Source organism: Anolis carolinensis, chromosome 6 (genome assembly GCF_035594765.1).
Source record: "Anolis carolinensis isolate JA03-04 chromosome 6, rAnoCar3.1.pri, whole genome shotgun sequence".
NCBI lineage: Eukaryota > Metazoa > Chordata > Lepidosauria > Squamata > Dactyloidae > Anolis > Anolis carolinensis.
In genome coordinates this window covers 4968377-4987679 of record NC_085846.1, presented here as the reverse complement: position 1 = coordinate 4987679, position 19303 = coordinate 4968377, and the positions used below count along the sequence as shown (strand labels likewise).

Below are 19303 nucleotides of genomic sequence, written 5' to 3'. Positions count from 1 at the left end.
TCCTAACAGCCTCAGGCCCTTTCCTTTTCCCCCTCGGCCGCTTAAGCGGCCGAGGGGGAAAAGGAAGGGGCCTGAGGCTGTTAGGAATGCTGGGAGTTGCAGTCCAAAACACCTGGATGAAAGCCCAAGTTTGACCAAGTTTGACCAAGTTCGCCACTCGAACCCAGACCCGACACTTGACAAAAAAAAAAAACACAGCGAGACGCAAATCTGTGCAAATTTTTTTTTTTACTGACGCCCAAACCGCACACAAATGTTTCACAAGGGGGTGTTCTTTCAACAATTTTGGGGGGGGGGGAGAAAAAAAATTAAACTGAAGATTCAACAGCCCGTGTCTCTTTTATCTCTCAAACCGGGCAAAAAGCTATGGGAGGGGGAAGGCAAGCCCCCCAAGAAAGATTGTAAAGCAAATGACTTTTTTTTCCCTTTGTTTTGGTCAAGTTCCCCCCCCACACACAGACAGGTTTTTTTTTCGTTTTCTCTCTCTCTAAACTTTACACATTTGGGGCATCAACAGCAGCAAAAAAGGGGGGATACTGGTGAAGTTTGGGGTCTCTTCAAGTCCAGGATGAGGTAACTTGGGTTGGCAGGCACATGGTGGACACCTGGGAGCAGAAAGAGAAAGACGGGGTTCAGAGGGTGACATGGGGAGCATCTACACTGCGGAATTAATGCTGGTTGGCGCCACTTAGACCTCCTTGGCTCAATGCTATGCAACCATGGGAGCTGTAGTTTTGTAAAGTCTTTTAACCTCCCTAAGTCTTTTAACCTCACCCAACGACAACTCCCAGGGTTAGCATCGAGCCATGGCAGTTAAAGTGGTATCAAACTGCAGTAATTCTACAATGTAGACATATCTCAAACTAGGAAAAAGTTGCATTATAAACCATAGCAACAAAGGCGCACATAGGATTTTGGAATGTAAATACTGTGCAGAAATACCCTCAAAACCGACAGATGATTTCAGGGTAGAGTCTCGCTTATCCAACATAAACGGGCCGGCAGGACGTTGGATAAGCAAAAATGTTGGATAATAAGGAGGGATTAAGGAAACGCCTATCAAACGTCAAATCACGTTATGATTTTACAAATTAAGCACCAAAACATCATGTTTAACAACAAATTGAGAGAAAAGGCAGTTCAATACACGGTAACGTTATGTAGTAATTACAGTACAGTAGACTCTCACTAATAATAATAATAATAATAATAATAATAATTAAAAACAACAGGAAAAACTCAGCCGCTACCAGGACCTCAAGATTGAACTGCAAAGACTCTGGCAGAAACCAGTGCAGGTGGTCCCGGTGGTGATGGGCACACTGGGTGCCGTGCCAAAAGATCTCAGCCGGCATTTGGAAACAATAGACATTGACAAAATCACGATCTGCCAACTGCAAAAGGCCACCTTAGTGGGATCTGCACGCATCATCCAAAAATACATCACACAGTCCTAGACACTTGGGAAGTGTTCGACTTGTGATTTTGTGATACGAAATCCAGCATATCTGTCTTGTTTGCGGTGTCATACAACGTCGTTGTGTCAATAATAATAGTAATAATAATAATACAGTAGAGTCTCACTTATCCAAGCTAAACAGGCTAGCAGAATATTGGATAAGCGAAAATGTTGGATAATAAGGAGGGATTAAGGAAAAGCCTATTAAGCATCAAATTAGGTTATGATTTTACAAATTAAGCACCAAAACATCATGTTAGACAACAAATTTGACAGAAAAGGTAGTTCAATATGCAGTAATGTTATGTTGTAATGACTGTATTTACGACTTTAGCACCAAAATATCACGATGTATTGAAAACAGTGACTACAAAAATGCCTCGGGTAATCCAGAAACGTTGGATAAGCGAGTCTTGGATAAGTGAGACTCTACTGTATTTACGAATTTAGTAGCAAAACATCGCAATGTATTGAAAACGCTGACTACGAAAACACCGACTACTAATTGTCTCACTAGGCAAAACAATTTGCTGAAAGGCAGCCTTTGAAACACAAGCTATGGACAAACTTTGGTCCTGCCTTCAGGTGTTTTGGACTTCAACTCCCACCATTCCTGGCCTCAGGCCCTTTCCTTTTCCCCCTCCGCCGCTTAAGCGGCGGAGGGGGAAAAGGAAAGGGCCTGAGGCCAGGAATGGTGGGAGTTGAAGTCCAAAACACCCACAGGGACCAAGTTTACCCATGCCTGCACGAGAACATATCAAAATTTCAGGTTTGACCCCTGGAAGCAGCAGAAGAGCATCCTCCATGGGGCAGCCCCATGGATAATATTTCAAAATTCTCTTCGTCCATTCCTTACCAGATCACAGCTCTCGGCATCCCCTGACCGGGTGAAGGCGCATCATGCCAGGACGGCGGCGGGGGCCAGCTCTCCCCCAGGCTCGGGTGTTGAGATCTGCGGGGAGGGGAAGGGTCACAAGCCAGAACAGACCCCTCCCAAGGGAACACCCAGTCCTACCCCCTTCTGTCAGGCAGGAAGCCCTCCCCATAGATGGCCATCCAGCCTCTGTCAACAGCCTATTCCACTGCTGAACAGCTCTTACTATCAGGAAATTATTTCTAAAGCTTAGGTGGAATCGCCTTTTCTGCAACTTGGCCCTCGTCCTCCACTTACGTCCACAAGCTGTTGCTGGATTTCCGGCAGCGGCTGGGAGGGGTTCTCCTGGGCAGGGGAGGCGGGCTTGCTGGCCTCTATCACCGTGTCTTGGGCCGAGGCAGGAGTGTCTCCACCTGCGGCGGCAGAACTCGGAGCAGGTGGTTCTTTGGTGGCCGTGGCAGCCTGGGTGGGAGAGAAGGCGCCCGGTGGGTCGGTCGGGGCCGCGGAAGGGAGCGTGGAAGTCAACACGGGATGATAATAATAATAATAATAAAGCAAAGTGAAGAACCTGCTTTGATTGAAGTCAAAAATCAGAAACTCCTCAAAGCACAGCAGACAAAAAACCAGTACAAGAAAACCGCACTACAAACTAGAGCTGACAGCTGGCGCAACAAAACACTGAATGGAAAGTTCCTTGACAAAATTGAAGGAAAGGCTGACAAGGAGAAGACCTGCTTCTGGCTCACGAATGGGACCCTGAAGGAGGAGACAGAAGGCCTGATCCCTGCAGCCCAGGAGCAAGCCATCAGGACAAAGGCAATTCAGGCCAAGATCGAAAAATCAGCTGATGACCCAAAATGCAGACTCTGCAAGGAAGCTGACGAAACCATTGATCATATCCTCAGCTGCTGTAAGAAAATCGCACAGACAGACTACAAACAGAGGCACAACTATGTGGCCCAAATGATTAATTGGAACTTATGCCTCAAGTACCACCTCCCAGCAGCAAAGAACTGGTGGGATCACAAACCTGCAAAAGTCTTGGAAAATGAGCACGCAAAGATACTGTGGGACTTCCGAATCCAGACTGACAAAGTTCTGGAACACAACACACCAGACATCACAGTTGTGGAAAAGAACAAGGTTTGGATCATTGATGTTGCCATCCCAGGTGACAGTCGCATTGACGAAAAACAACAGGAAAAACTCAGCCGCTATCAGGACCTCAAGACTGAACTTCAAAGACTCTGGCAGAAACCAGTGCAGGTGGTCCCGGTGGTGATGGGCACACTGGGTTCCGTGCCAAAAGATCTCAGCCGGCATTTGGAAACAATAGACATTTACAAAATCACGATCTGCCAACTGCAAAAGGCCACCCGACTGGGATCTGCGCGCATCATCCGAAAATACATCACACAGTCCTTGGGAAGTGTTCGACTTGTGATTTTGTGATAAGAAATCCAGCATATCTATCTTGTTTGCTGTGTCATAATAAAATAATAATAATAATAATAATAACAACAATAATAATATACATCACAGTCCTAGACACTTGGGAAGAGTTCGACTTGTGATTTTGTGAAACGAAATCCAGCATGTCTATCTCGTTTGCTGTGTCATACAATAATAATAATTTTATTTTTATACCCCGCTCCATCTCCCCGAAGGGACTCGGGGCTGCTTACATGGGGCCAAGCCCAGGCAACAGATAATATAAAAACACAACAATAAAACAAGTCATAAAACAATGAGTTCACATACAATAATGATAAATATACTATGATAAAATCCTGGGTTGGCTCCAAAAAAGAACTGGGCCAAAGAAAGTGCAAGTAGTGTCAGTTACAATCAGGGAGAGGTAGATACCAGAACCACTGTTCCCATTAAAGTGCTGGGGAAGGCGTACACAAGGAAACTATGGCCGGCTAAAGGAATGGAGTGCAATAAAGATAAGATAGGCAACAGGTCGATCCTTTACTATGGAGATCAGTCGTCAAAGGCCTGTTGGAAGAGCCAAGTTTTCAGGCTCTTCTGAAAAGTAAGGAGGGTAGGGGCCTGCTTGGGGTTTGCCTTGGGTTTCCTCTGAGGCCAAGATTGTGGCTCGCTCAAAATCACCCAGTGGGTTTTTATAGCCGAGCAGGGATTCCAAGAACTGCAATCCCAGCGCTTCATGGGCCATTCTGGTTTCCAAAAAGTTAAAACCAGCATCCCTTACAACTCCTGGCCTTTTTTGGAAACCAGGAGAAAAAGCAAACCAAAAGTAAATGTGTTGCTGTTTGGGCTAGGACGTATCAACTAGCTAAGCCTATATCCCATTTTAATCCAGGTGTATAGAACAAAGTAGTATATACATCTCTGTGATTTTCAGAGTGCATCTACAATATCAGGCATAGGCAAATGTTGGCCCTCCAGGGCAGGGGCGGCTGAACCGGTAAGCGAAGTACGCAAATGTGGAAGACGCCAATCCCCTGGGGGCGCTATTGAGGCACATGGTACAGTGCCCAGAGAGAGAGAGAGAGAGAGATGGGCAAGAAAAGTTCTAGGAAACAGCAACGCACACCAGGTTTCCCTAAGCTGGGCCTTTGCTGGAGGGAGGAAACTCAGGAAGGCCCAGTTTTGGAATTCTGAAAGTTGAAGTCAAGAATGTTGAAGCTGAAGCTGTCCTGACGCACTTTTGAATGAATAGTCCACCCAGATACCCAACTTGTTTACAATCCCTGCACTTCATCATTGTCCCTCATCCTTGTTGGCTGTTCATATTTTTAATGAGACTCTTCCCCGCCTTCCCTGAGCGCCCCTATTTTATCCTCGAGCCTCACTCGGAGTCCTGCACAAGCTCACCTTTGCATATACTGTACTTATGCCTAGGTTTTTAAATAACTGATGTTTTTATGTTGTTTTATACTATATTGTTATATATTGTTTTTAATTTCATGGATTGTTTTAACTTATGTCGATGTTGGGCTTGTCCCCACGTGAGCTGCCCTGAGTGCCTTTGGGGAGATGGAGGCGGGATACAAAAATAAAGTTATTATTATAAGTCCAAAACACCTGGAGGGGCCAAATTTTGCTAATGCCTGGGTTAGAATATCCCAAAGCATCCTCCCAAAATGTGTGAAGGTTTCAAAGCTTCCAAGGTGACGAGTGTGAAAACCACAACCAAGACAGTGAGCAAGCGGTCTCGCTCGGTGCCAGGCCACGCGGATGCCAAGGTGTCCAAAGCTCTGCCCGGTGCCCTCCCGTCTCACCTCATTGGCAGTCTGGCGGCCGGTGGCCGTTTGCTGGCGCCTGCGCTGGAAGTAAGGGCGGTTGCGCTGGCGCTGGGGCTCCGGGCGAATGCCGTCTGCCGGGGCCTGGGCCGCTTTGGTCTCTCCATCGCCTCCTTCAGTGGTGGGCTGCTGGGGTGGGCGGGGGCGGAAAGGCCTGGGCGGCAAAGAAGAAGAAGCCAGGTATTTACCTTATGCTTAATGGGCTTTATACCTTATCCTGCCTTCTCTTTTCCCCTGGGCAAGAAATAAACGTGGATGCTCAAAAGACCCAGTTCCCCAACGAGCCCCTGCTCTCAGGCCCCTACGACACTGCCATATAATCCAGATTATCAAAGCAAATAATCCACATTGCCGGCTTTGAACTGGATTATATGAGTCTAGGTAAAGGTAAAGGTTTTCCCCTGACGTTAAGTGCAGTCGTGTCCAACTCTGGGGGATGGATGGATAGATAGGCAAGATAGATAGATAGATAGATAGATAGATAGATAGATAGATAGATAGATAGATAGAGGTAGCAGAATGATAGAGAGATATAGTGATACGTAGGAGAATGGGCTGCTATAGCACTGGTCATGGATGGATGGATGGATAGGCTAGATAGATACAGACAGACAGATAGATAGTTAGATAGATAAACAGGAAAATAGCTAGAAAGATAGAAGATAGACAGACGGACAGACAGACAGACAGACAGACAGGCATGCTAAATAGGGATCACAGTGGCGCAATGGGTTAAATAGATAGGCAAGATAGATAGATAGATAGATAGATAGATAGATAGATAGATAGATAGATAGATAGAGGAATGATAGAGATATATAGTGATATGTAGGAGAATAGGCTGCCATAGCACTGGTCATAGAAGAGTGGATAGATGAACGGACAAACAGATAGCAGAACGATAGATACATAGTAAAGGTAAAGGTTTCCCCTGATGTTAAGTCCAGTCAAGTCTGACTCTGGGGGTTGGTGCTCATCTCCATTTCTAAGCCGAAGAGCCAGCGTTGTCCATAGACACCTCCAAGGTCATGTGGCCACTGGCATGACTGCATGGAGCGCCGTTACCTACACTGCTTTATAAGCCAGTTCAAAGCAAATAATCTGGATTCTATATTCCCCGTTTCCTCAAAAATAAGACATCCCCTGAAAATAAGACCTAGCAGAGGTATTTTGCTAATGCCTGGGTTGGCATATCCTAAAGCATCCTCTCTCCACCTGAATGGCCAGATACTTACATTGCTAAATGTAAAGCCTCCCCTGAAAGTAAGACCTAGCAAAGTTTGTTTGGAAACATGCCCGGCAAACAAAGCATGCAGGACTGGTAAATGTACGGACCATAGATGGTTGTACATGGAAATACAGTACAGCCTCACTTATCCAATGTAAACGGGCTGGCAGAATGTTGGATAAGTGAATATGTTGGATAATAAGGAGAGATTAAGGAAAAGCCTATTAAACATCAAATTAAGTTATGATTTTACAAATTAAGCACCAAAACATCATGTTAGACAACAAATTTGACAGAAAAAGTAGTTCAATACGCAGTAATGTTATGTTGTAATTACTGCATTTACAAATTTAGCACCAAAATATAATATATTGAAAACATTGTCTACAAAAATGTGTTGGATAATCCAGAACGTTGGATAAGCGAGACTCTACTGTAATGGTAGTAACAAGAAATTCTTAATAGGATTCAGTTTGTCTGTTTATGCTGGTTTATGATAATTACAGTACAGTATATAATAAATGTTCATTTTTTGTTCAACAATGAATGTGAATTCTTCTTCATGGAAAAATAAGACATCCCCTGAAAATAAGACCTAGTGCATCTTTGGAAGAAAAAATTAATATAAAATACTGTCTTTATTTTCGGGGAAACACGGTAGCAGTATAGAAGGGGCCTCAGTGGTTTCCTCCCTCCCGAGATTCACAAGGTCTTTGCCAAACTTTAACACATTTTCCAATAGAGATCTAATGGTTTGGGGAGATGCAAGAGGTCATTTTAACGTCACTGTTTAAAACTCTAAACGGCAACCTCAGTCTAAATATTTATACACACTACTATATACATCACTAAGCAGCTATTCCAGAGAGGAGAAGGCTGCAGGGACGGATCCGCTCAACTGAAAAAGAACCTTGGATCCTGCCATTCCGCTTGGAACGCAAGTGCCGTGGATTGCTCGCTCTCCTTCCCATCCTGAGAAGAAAAGCCTTCTAAACAGAAAAGTAACTGGGCCGGAGTAGGAGCACATAGTTCCTTTCAAAGCCCAGCGGTGTAGCAGTTTTGAGTGTTGTTTTATGACTCTGGGAACCCAGATTCGAAGCCCCACTCAGGAGTAAAAACCCACTGGATAACACTGGTCTCAGCCCCAGAAAACCCTGTGAAACAGTTGCCCTAAGTTGGCATTGACTTGAAGGCACACAACAAGAACAAAAGGGCTGGGCAACTGAAACCAAATAGATAAAAAAAATCAATGATTAAATGGGCAAGGAACATTGGAAGAACAATAAATCTGAATGAATGGGAACAGATATGGACTAAACGCCTAAAATATACACATGCAGCAGATTTAAAAGGAAACTGGCTCAAGATGCTGCATCGTTGGTATATTACACCAAAAAAATTGGGGATAATGTACAAAAATGTAGATAATAATTGCTGGAAATGTAAAAAGCAAGAAGGGTCATATTATCATTTATGGTGGACCTGTGAAAAAAGAGAGAAATACTGGAAAATGGTTCATAATGAATGTAAAAAAATATTAGAGATTGATTTCCCAATGAAACCAGAAATTTATTTGTTAGGAATGTTCGACTTTCATCTCTTTAAGGACCCCAACAAAGATAAACTGTTCAACTTTTTTGCTACGGCAGCTAGAATGTGCTTTGCAAAATTGTGGAAACGAGAACTAATTCCAACAAAGACACAATGGTTAGACAAAATTTTGGAAATAAAGAATATAGATAAACTGACTTTTCTATTAAAACAGAATAATGGTAAAGGCATAAAAACGACCAATTGGTCAATCTTTGAAGATTATATAAGCAAATAAAACATTTTCGAAATACATTAGGAGTACCAAGAAGGGAGGAAAAAAACTAACAATACTATTATGTAATTTTTATGGAACTTAACAGGGTTGTGGATTCATACCCAAACCATCAAGGGTACAAGGAGGAAGAATGTAAGTCAAAGATTTTTTTTTTCTTATATATACTATTTTTTTATTTTTTTATTACTTTTTATTTTTGGATCAGGATGAACTATTGGTGTGGGGTTTTCTCCTTTTTTTCTTTTCTTTTCTAATCTTCTTCTGGATCTATACTACCTTTTCACTCACCTGTCCTATTGAAAAAACATTCTCACATTTTCGCTGCATTTAATATTTGAAACTTGAATAAAAATCCTTTTTTTAAAAAGGGCTGTGAGAAGGTGGGGGAAATGAGACCCCAGAAGGGTCTCCCTGCCGCTTTACCTGCGGTATCTGGGGCGGAAGCGTGGCGCCGGGGCTCTCTCCCCGGCCTGGATCTGCTGCTGCTGGTCTCCCTCAGGCTGGGTGGCATCCTTGGGTTCGGCGCTCTCGGTGCCCTGGGGAAGAAGAAGACCTCACTCTTTATTGGTTTTACGGCTATCCCGCCTTCCTCCTGGTCAAGGTCCCCAAGAGAGAAGCCAGCTGCCCCTTTCTAGGCTGGAAGAGACACCCAACTGCATGGTGCATTGGAAGCAGGAGTAAGCAAAATCTATTCCGCACTGCAGGACACATGGGTACCCTAAGCATAGGTTACTCGGATGGGGTGAGACGGCAAAGGGGCTAAAGCAGTGCATTATTCTGATAGTTGAGTGGTTGGGGCTGTTTTGTGCCAAAAATGGACCATTGGGAGCAGAGGGCTTCAAGGGTAGTCTGGAAAGTCACAAACTGGAGTCTTATATGCCACATGTCCACAGCCCTGAATCTAGAACAAACGGGAGGCATTTTGCACTGTGTCGCAGGCTGGTGAGCAGCCTGCTGCAATAAATCACTCTGACCATGAGGTCATGAGTTCGAGGCCAGCTCGTGGTGGGGTGAGCACCCGTCAATTAAAAAAATAAAAAATAGCCCCTGCTCGTTGCTGACCTAGCAACCCGAAAGATAGTTGTATCTATCAAGTAGGAAATAAGGTACCACTTATAAAGTGGGGAGGCTAATTTAACTAATTTACGACGTTGGAATGAGGAAGTGCCGTCATAGTGGATGATGAAGCAGCTGCTCCCCCCATGGCCAGAATCGAACATCCCCTCAGGAGAAGATTAAATTGTCTCTGTCTCGGTTCGATGTGTTTATGGGCATTGAATGTTTGCCCTATATGTGTATAATGTGGTCTGCCCTGAGTCCCCTTCAGGGTGAGAAGGGCGGAATATAAATACTGTAAATAAATAAATAATATTCTACTATGCATTTAATATTTGAATACGTAAAGGTGCACTAGCATAGTGTAGGAGTTTGAACTAGCAAAACCATTTCTTGAGTATTCCTTGCCTGAAATTAATGGGATCACCATGTCTCGACAGGCACGATTCCTCAGTTCCTTTTCCCCAAATGCTGCAGACCAGAACTTGGCAGTCCAAAGGGAAGACCTTTCCCTGAACCCAGAAGGGCTCCGGGTGCTGGAGGCCATATTTCAGAGAAAGGGACTACAAACCTCCTTTGAGCATGCCTTGTCTTTTTCTTACCCGTAAAATTCATGGGAGCTGCCACAAGTCAACAAGTGATTGAAGGCACATAAGAAGAAACAGGCATGTGTAAACACTACCTGTGGAACACCAAGTAAAAGGTAAAGGTAAAGGTTTTCCCCTGACGTTAAGTCCAGTCGCATCCGACTCTGGGGGTTGGTGCTCATCTTCATTTCTAAGCCAAAGAGCCGGCGTTGTCCGTAGACACCTCCAAGGTCATGTGGCCGGCATGACTGTATGGAGCGCCGTTACCTTCCCACCAGAGCAGTACCTATTGATCTACTCATATGGGCATGTTTTCGAACTGCGAGGTTGGCAGGTGCTGGAGCAAGAGCGGGCGCTCATTCTGCTCCCAGGATTTGAACCTGGGACCTTTCGGTCCGCAAGTTCAGCAGCTCAGCGCTTTAACACACTGAGCCACCGGGGGCCTTCAAAGGAGCCAAAGCAGTGCGTTATTCTGATAGTTGAGTGGTTTGGGGTTATTTTGTGCCAAAAATGGAGCATTGCGAGCAGAGATTGTGTGGAAAGTGTTGGGAAGGCTACGCATTGGAGTCTTACGGGCCACATGTTTGCTGAGCAAACGGGAGGCATTTTGCACTATAATATTCTGCTATGCATTCATATTTGAATACATAAAGGTGCACTAGCATGGTGTAGGAGTTTGAACTGGCCTGGAAAGTCACAAATTGGAGTCTTACGGGCCACATGTTCGCTGAGCAAATGGGAGGTATTTTGCATTGTAATATCCTGCTATGTATTTATATTTGAATATGCAAAGGTGCACTAGCAAGTGCAGACTCAAAACACACCTGTCTGACATGGAAGCTTTCGGAGGTTCAGGCGGTTTGAGGTCACCTAGGTCAGGCATGGTCCAACTTGGGTTCTCTGGGTGTTTTGGACTCCAACTCCCAGCATTCCTAACAGCCTCAGGCCCTTTCCTTTTGCCCCTCCGCCGCTTAAGAAGATTTGGACTGCACCTCCCATGGACATTTGTAAAGTGTATCCCATTATCGGATAAGATTTCCTGGTGTAAACCATGGTGTTTTGGACTTCGACTCCCTCAATTCATAACATTTCTCTCCAACAACAACCCATCCTCCGGCAGGTCCCAAGACTCACATCGGCTTGCTGAGCCTGCTGCTGCTGGCCTTGAGCCCGAGGGCCGCGCACAAATCTCCGGCGGAAGAAGAAGGGCGGGGGGCGCCTTCGCCGGGGGCGCTGCTGCACGGCGTCGTCGGCCCGCTCCCCCTCGCTGACCGTCTCGGCGGCCCCCTCCGTCCGCCCGCCGTCCTGCTGCTGCTGGCCCTGCCGGGGCCGGGGGATGAAGCGGCGGAAGCGGCGGCGGTTGGGGGCGTAGCGGCTGCCCTTCACCGGTACGCCGCCGGGGCCGGTGACATTGGCGGCCTCAGCGCCCTGCGGAAGACGGGGAGGGAGACGTGAGTGTCTGGGGTCCGAGGCCCCACGGACGATGACGGCGGAGGGCGGTCTCCCCCGGCAGCTACCTTCTCTCCTTCCACCACATCGAACTCCACCGTCTCCCCGTCTCCCACGCTGCGGAGGAACTTGCGGGGATTGTTTCGCTTGATCGCCGTCTGGCAAAGAGAAGACAAAGATTAGAAGAGTTGAAGTTCACATGGGCAAACTTTGGCCCTACCTCCAGGTGTTTTGGACTTCAACTCCCACCATTCCTAACAGCCGGTAGGCTGTTAGGAATGGTGGGAGTTGAAGTCCAAAACACCTGGAGGTAGGGCCAAAGTTTGCCCAAACAAATCTACACTAATTGGGACTATTGTATCTATGCGTGATATGATCCTGGATTGAATAGTTACGAATCTTGCTATAGGCTAACTGAGTTAATATTTTATTTACAATATTTATATTCCGCCCTCCTTTCTCACCCTGAAAGGGACTCAGGGTGGATCACATTGCACATATAAGGCAAACATTCAATGCCATAACATAGGACAGAGATAGACGCAGGCACGGGCCGGCCTCAAACTTATGACCTCTTGGTCAGAGTGATTTGTTGCAGCTGGCTGCTAACCAGCCTGTGCCACAGCCCAGCCTATTGAGCAGCCTCCTGTAAGTTTGCATTCAAATGTCCTTTTTGCAACGGCCAGCAATGAAGAATGGACTGACAAAAGGAAGCGTTTTTTTTGTTGGGAGTTATGAACATCATTACAGGTTGGATATCCCTCATCCAAAACGCTTAGGCGTCCAGAAGTGCTCAGTATTTTGGAATATCACTATATTCTGGAATATCGACAATGAGATAGATCTAAACAGATACCTTCGAGGTGGCAACTGACATTGGGGTCCAAAATGGTTTCGAAGACCCTATAGCAGGGGTCCCCAAACTTTTAAAACTGGGGGCCAGTTCACGATCTCTTAGACCACTGGAGGGCTGGAATATAGTTGCCCATGTGGCCACCATGCAATAATAATAATAATAATAATAATAATAATAATAATAATAATAATAATAATAAACAACTGGAAAAGTTGACACGATATGAGGATTTAAAGATGGAACTACAAAGACTCTGGCACAAGCCAGTCAAGGTGGTCCCAGTGGTGATGGGCACACTGGACGCAGTGCCCAAAGTCCTTGGCCTGCACTTAAACACAATCGACACTAACAAAATCCCCACCAGCCAGCTGCAGAAGGCCACCTTGCTGGGATCTGCTTGCATTATTCACCAATACATCACACAGTCCTAGACACTTGGGAAGTGTCTGACATGTGATCCAGTACAACAGCCAGCAGAGTGTCTGCTGTGGACTCATCTTGTTGTGTTTCAAATAATAATAATAATATAATAATAATATATTACATTATTACAATAATGCAAAAGGCCACCCTACTGGGATCTGAGTGTATCATCCGAAAATACATCACACAGTTCTAGACACTTGGGAAGTGTTCGACTTGTGATTTTGTGATACGAAATCCAGCATATCTATCTTGTTTGCTGTGTCATAATAAAATAATAATTATAATAAATTTAGCCCAACCCCTTTCTGCCTTTGTGGACCATAAGCACAAGCAAAGCACCCCTGACAGATGGCCTCCCAGCCTCAATGTTAATAATAATACCAAAGGGACCCCTTGGGCCATTTAGCCCAACCCCCTTCAGCCTTTGTGCCGTGGGGGACGGATAAATGGCTTCGATGGGCCGCATGTGGCCCCCGGGCTGTAGTTTGGGGACCCCTGCCCTATAGAATAGATTCTCACATGCTTTAAGCTGAAAGGCCTCCAGAAACACCCATCGTTGTTCCCTTCTGTGTGTCAGCTTTGCCTTAAAAACAGTTCCAGCCTAGCAAGGTGATAAAGGAAACACTACGGTTCTTACCTGGTGCACAAACACATCCTCCTTGGTATCATTCCTGCAGTGAGGTGGGAAAGCAGGTATTATTTTAAGCATGCTTCTAGATAAATAAGAGGATGTTTAAGACTTCATGGAAGCCTCAAGGCACACTTTAATTTCCCTGAATTTCAACAACATTCTGTCCTCTTCTTGCATCAAAATATAGCTGTCAAAGGGGCAGCTATTTGTTGCTGTGTGCCTTTGAGTCTATCTTGGGCTGAAAGTATGTGTATCTAGATAATTTCCACTTGAATATGAATTTGAGCTAACGCAAGATGGACCTGCGGGCACGTTCTCCACTCGACTGAACCCTGGATTATTTCTTAATTAGGTTCTTTAAGCACCTGAAAGCAAGCTAAACTTAAATGGCACCTATTGATGTTTGCAATTTTGCAATTCATTTCAGCTAGCTCGTTGTCACTTTCACAAATATGGTTTAGCTTTGATTTCCTCTCCCATGTTACATATAATGTGTATGTATGGATATGTATGGGTGTGCTTGATGCAAAAATATATGTCCACATTTATAATTTAAAAAAACTAAACCCGAATCCTATGCCAACAAACCCTTTATAATCCCAAATATCTAACATCTGGTTTTCTTGGCCTGCTCAGGCAAACTCCATATGTGATATTGTTAATATTACCTGCTAGAAATTCATGCAGAATTTAATAGCAATATCAGAAATCACTATGGTTAGACACACATGGAGCAAAAAGGACTAAGTGTTCTAAAGAATTTAGTGTAAAACATAGTAAAGGACTAACTTCCTTAAAGAATTTAGTGTAAAACTGAGTTATTATTTTATATATTTGTACCCAGCTTTGCTCCCAGGAATGGGACCCAAAGTGACGCACAACTTTATACAACTTATACAGTATATAAATATTAAAACAGATTTAAATATGACACTTGTTAAAACGATTTAAAACAAAGAGAAGTTTTGTTTTTCCTAAAGTTGAAAGTCAGAGGATGTCTGGACAGAAGTCATGCCAAGAGCATACCTGCACACATTGTTTTGATGCTCAAGTTAAGGCAAACTTGGGCTCTCTAGGTGTTTTGGACTGCAACTCCCAGCATTCCTAACAGCCTCGGGCCCCTTCCTTTTGCCCCTCAGCCGCTTAAGTCCAAAACACCATGGTTTACACCAGGAAATATTATCCGATAATGGAACACACTTTACAAATGTCCATGGGAGTTGCAGTCCAAAACTGCTTAAGCGGCTGAGCAGCAAAAAGAAAGGGCCCGAGGCTGTTAGGAATGCTGGGAGTTGCAGTCCAAAACACCTGCAGAGCCCAAGTTTGCCCGTGACTTAGGCTTCCATATATGAATTTATATCTTGATGTTCAAGGTTTGCTCAAGGCCCTCCCTTTTATTATCTTGGGTGGGAAATAATAGCAAAGAATAGTAATCTTTGCTCCTCTGACTCAGATGCTTCTCCGCAAGAGGGAAGTTGGGGACTGGGGAAAAAAGAGAGCAATTCATTGGAGCTCTAAACCCAATTCCCATAGCCAAGTGAGTGTGCATCTGAACATGTGCAGAGTGCCTCCGTCCTCATGTGGGCCACTTCTCTGTTCTAGGTCTGTAATGGAAATGCCCCCCCCCCCATGAAAACAAGACATTCAATAGTTTCAATTTAGAATCCTTCTGTCTTAAAATGGGAACAGGTTACAATCTCCAAGGGATGCCCCCAAACAAACCCCGCGGGAGGCTCACCTGTTTATGAATCCATAGCCATTGCGGACGTTGAACCATTTCACCGTGCCTTGCACCTGGGTGGCTGCGAAAAACGTTGCCGAGGGAGAAAGCAAGCCAATGAAGTCTCAATGAAGAACCCACACATTTCACTCACACGGTCAGTGGGCACGGGCCAACTTCGGCCCTCCCTCCAGGTGTTTTAGACTACAACTCCCACCATTCCTAACAGCCTACCGGCTGTTAGGAATGGTGGGAGTTGTAGTCCAAGACACCTGGAGGGAGGGCCAAAGTTGGTTCATGCCTGGTGTAGAAACAGTCTTGGATAGAGCTGGCAGCCCAGATACTTTGGGGTAGATTTGCGATCTCTCCTAGTTTGTTTTCTTTCCTTTCTCGCTTTGACACACCTTGCATCTATGGCAGGCATCCTCAGAGGTTGTGAGGTCTGTTGGAAACTAGTCAAGTTGAGTTTATATATCTAGGGAACAATGACCAAGGTGGGAGAAAGAACTCTTGTCTGTTGGAGGAAAGTGTGAATGTTGCAACTGTATTACTAATAATTGTAATACAGTTATTATTATTATTATTATTATTATTATTATTATTATTATTATTACAGTTAAAATGTTGCAGCTTGGTTAGCATTGAATGGCCATGCAGCTTCAAAGCCTGGCTGCTTCCTGCCTGGGAGAATCCTCTGTAGGAAGGTATTACAGTAGAGTCTCACTTATCCAACATAAACGGGCCGGCAGAATGTTGGATGAGGGAATATGTTGGATAATAAGGAGAGATTAAGAAAAAGCCTATTAAACATCAAAATAGGTCATCATTATACAAATTAAGCACCAAAACATCATGTCATACAACAAATTTGACAGAAAAAGTAGTTCATTACACATTAATGCTATGTAGTAATTACTGTATTTATGAATTTAGCACCAAAATATCATGATGTATTGAAAACATCATTATATGGCAATATTATTAGTAATACAGTAGAGTCTCACTTATCCAACACTCGCTTATCCAACGTTCTAGATTATCCAACGCATTTTTGTAGTCGATGTTTTTAATAAATCGTGATATTTTGGTGCTAAATTCGTAAATACAGTAATTACTACATAGCATTATTTCGTATTGAACTACTTTTTCTCTCAAATTTGTTGTATAACATGATGTTTTGGTGCTTAATTTGTAAAATCATGACGTAATTTGAAGTTTAATAGGCTTTTCCTTAATCCCTCCTTATTATCCAACGTATTTGCTTATCCAACGTTCTGCCGGCCCGTTTATGTTGGATAAGTGAGACTCTACTATACTACATTTGTATCCTGCTCTTCTCACCCCGGAGGGAACTCAGAGCGGCTTACAAATCAAATGTACATACAATATATTATTAACACAGCACAGCACAATATAAGCATTAAATTACTATATTGTACTATATATATATCTACTTAATATTATTATATTATATTATTAGGATAATAATGTATAAACTGCTATACTGAACCACGCCCCCTCCAGTGAGACCACGCCCCACTCGCCAGAAAGCCACGCCCACTCCAAGAAAGGAGTCCGAGAAGCCTCACTAAATACCGTTTCCAAAGGAGGCATTTCAGGCCCCACCCACTCCCGCCCAAGGCTCCACCCACATATCAGAAGGCCACGCCCACCCCAAGAAAGAAGCCTCGCTACGGTCTCCAAAGGGCGCATTTCAGGCTCCTCATAAGGCCACGCCCACTCCCAAGAAGGCCACGCCCACTCAAACACAGAAGCCTCACAAGCTTCACTAAATACTGTATTCATAGGGGGCCTTTCAAGCTCCACCCACTCCCTCATATGGCTCCACCCACTCACTAGAAGGCCACGCCCACTCCAAGACAGAAGCCTCAGAAACCTCACTAAACATTGCTTCCAAAGGGGGCTTTCAGGCTCCACCCAGTCCCTCATATGGCCCCACCCACTCCCGAGAAGACCACGCCCACTCCAAGACAGAAGCCTCACAAGCTTCACTAAATACTGTCTCCAAAGGAGGCATTTCAGGCTCCACCCACTCCCCAGAAGGCCACGCCCACACCAAGACAGACGCCTCAGAAGCTTCACTACATACCGCCTCCAAAGGGGGCCTTTCAGGCTCCACCCACTCCCTCATATGGCTCCACCCACTGCCCTGAAGGCCACGCCCACTCCAAGACAGAAGCCTCAGAAACCTGACATTGCTTCGAAAGGGGGCATTTCAGGCTCCACCCACTCCCTCATATGGCTCCACCCACTGCCCTGAAAGCCACGCCCACACCAAGAAAGAAGCCTCAGAAACCTCACTAAACATTGCTTCCAAAGGGGGCCTTTCAGGCTCCACCCACTGCCCTGAAGGCCACGCCCACTCGAAGTCTCAGCAGCCTCAGTAAATACGCCGGCTCCAAAAGAGGCCTTACAGGCTCCACCCACTGCCCTGAAGGCCACGCCCACTCCAAGAAATAAGCCTCAGAAGCCTCAGTAAATATGCTGGTTCCACAGGAGGCCTTTTAGGCCCCGCCCACTCCCACCAGGCCCCGCCCTTCGCCGCGGAGGCCCCGCCCCTCACCTAAAACCCGCTTGGCGGCCTGGCTGCGGGCTCCTCCGCCCGGGGCCGCGTTGTTGGCCGGCTTGGCCGCCGCGGGCTCCCCCGCAGGGCTCTCGGCTCCGCTCTCCGCTTCGCTCAGCATCCCCTCCTCCTCCGCCGCCGACCTCGCCTCCCGCCCGGCAGACCGTCCCGTCCGTTGGTGGCGTCGAACCTTGGGCCACACCCGGCCTCCGCGCGGCGCCAACGCCCAATCAGCAACCGCCGCCGCCCGCTCCTCCGCGCAGCCCCGCCCCCTCGCTCCCGCCCACGCGCCCCCCGGCCAATCAGCAGCGCCGCTCTCGCCGGCCCACGCCCCCTCCTCCCCGCCAGGGCTCTTTATGGGCGGCGCAGGCCACGCCCCCCTGCGCTCCCATTGGTCGAAGGCGCCCGCTCAGGTGCGCTCGGGCCACGTGGGGCGCCCGGCAGGTGGAGGCGAGGAAGGGGAGGCGTGGAAGAGTTACTTTTGAGGAAGTTACTTCTTTTGACTTCAATAGAAGTGGATGTAGTCCCCAAATGGGAATCGAGTCGCTTGCTTATGGGAGTTGTAGTTCCAAAGATATCTGCGGATGATGGGATGTATAGTTCCAACATTGGAGATCAGCCATGGGCAAACTTGGGCCCTCCGGGTGTTTTGGACTTCAACTCCCACAATTCCTAGCAGCCCATGCCTGGTTTAGATTATGGGCTTTGTAGTTACTTTTGAGTTACTTTTAAGAAAGTTACTTCTTTCTTCTTTTTTTGTTGAATGAAGAGCCACCCAATAGCTGTGAAGCTAGAGCATGGGAGTTGTAATCCGAAAATTATATTATTTATTTATTTGTTTATTTCCAACATTTATACCCCGCCCTTCTCACCCGAGGGGACTCAGGGCGGCTTACAAAAATTGGCAAAATTTAATGCCCAAAATGCAATCATAAAAACAAAACAATATAAACAGATCCATTAATAACATTGTTAAAACACATTATAAAAACCTTAAAAACGTATATATAATTAATTCCATTCGTCCGAGATCCTCATGCTTCATCCTTAGCTAGGATTATGGGATTTGTAGTCCCCAATGGCAGTCGTTTGGCTAGGTGGTGGTTGCAATGCGAAAATGGAAAATATGTAGCTAGGTTGTGGGATCTGTAGTTCCAAAATTGGAGTTGTGTTGCTAGATTATGGGATTTGTAGTCCCCCAAATGGCAGCTGTGTGGCTAGATTGTGGGATTTGTAGTCCAAAATTGGCGTTATGTGGCTAGATTATGGGATCTGCAGTCCCCAAATGCCAACTGTGTGGCTAGGTTGTGGTCGCAATCCAAAAATGGAAGTTATG

At 45.6% G+C, this 19303-nt stretch overlaps 1 protein-coding gene across 1 annotated transcript; it reads right to left on the bottom strand.

Moving 5' to 3' along the window:
• Positions 1-209: 209 nt before the first annotated feature.
• ybx2 (Y-box binding protein 2) lies at positions 210-18283 on the bottom strand. Its single transcript, XM_062957062.1, has 10 exons — positions 17968-18283; positions 15402-15465; positions 13670-13703; positions 11819-11908; positions 11436-11729; positions 9082-9194; positions 5582-5756; positions 2631-2795; positions 2316-2411; positions 210-605 (listed from the first exon to the last, which is right to left on the bottom strand). Exons 1-9 carry the CDS (start codon positions 18086-18088, stop codon positions 2358-2360), a joined length of 1110 nt encoding a protein of 369 aa, XP_062813132.1. The 5' UTR covers positions 18089-18283; the 3' UTR covers positions 210-605; positions 2316-2357.
• Positions 18284-19303: the final 1020 nt, after the last annotated feature.

Excerpts from the sequence above, each read along its gene's own strand:
- ybx2 (XM_062957062.1), bottom strand. The coding sequence starts at position 18,088 with ATGCTGAGCGAAGCGGAGAGCGGAGCCGAGAGCCCTGCGGGGGAGCCC. Across the intron at positions 13,704-15,401 it reads GGCTATGGATTCATAAACAG|GAATGATACCAAGGAGGATG; the intron begins GTGAGCCTCCCG and ends ACCTCACTGCAG. Across the intron at positions 5,757-9,081 it reads TTCCGCCCCAGATACCGCAG|GCCTTTCCGCCCCCGCCCAC; the intron begins GTAAAGCGGCAG and ends TTTGCCGCCCAG.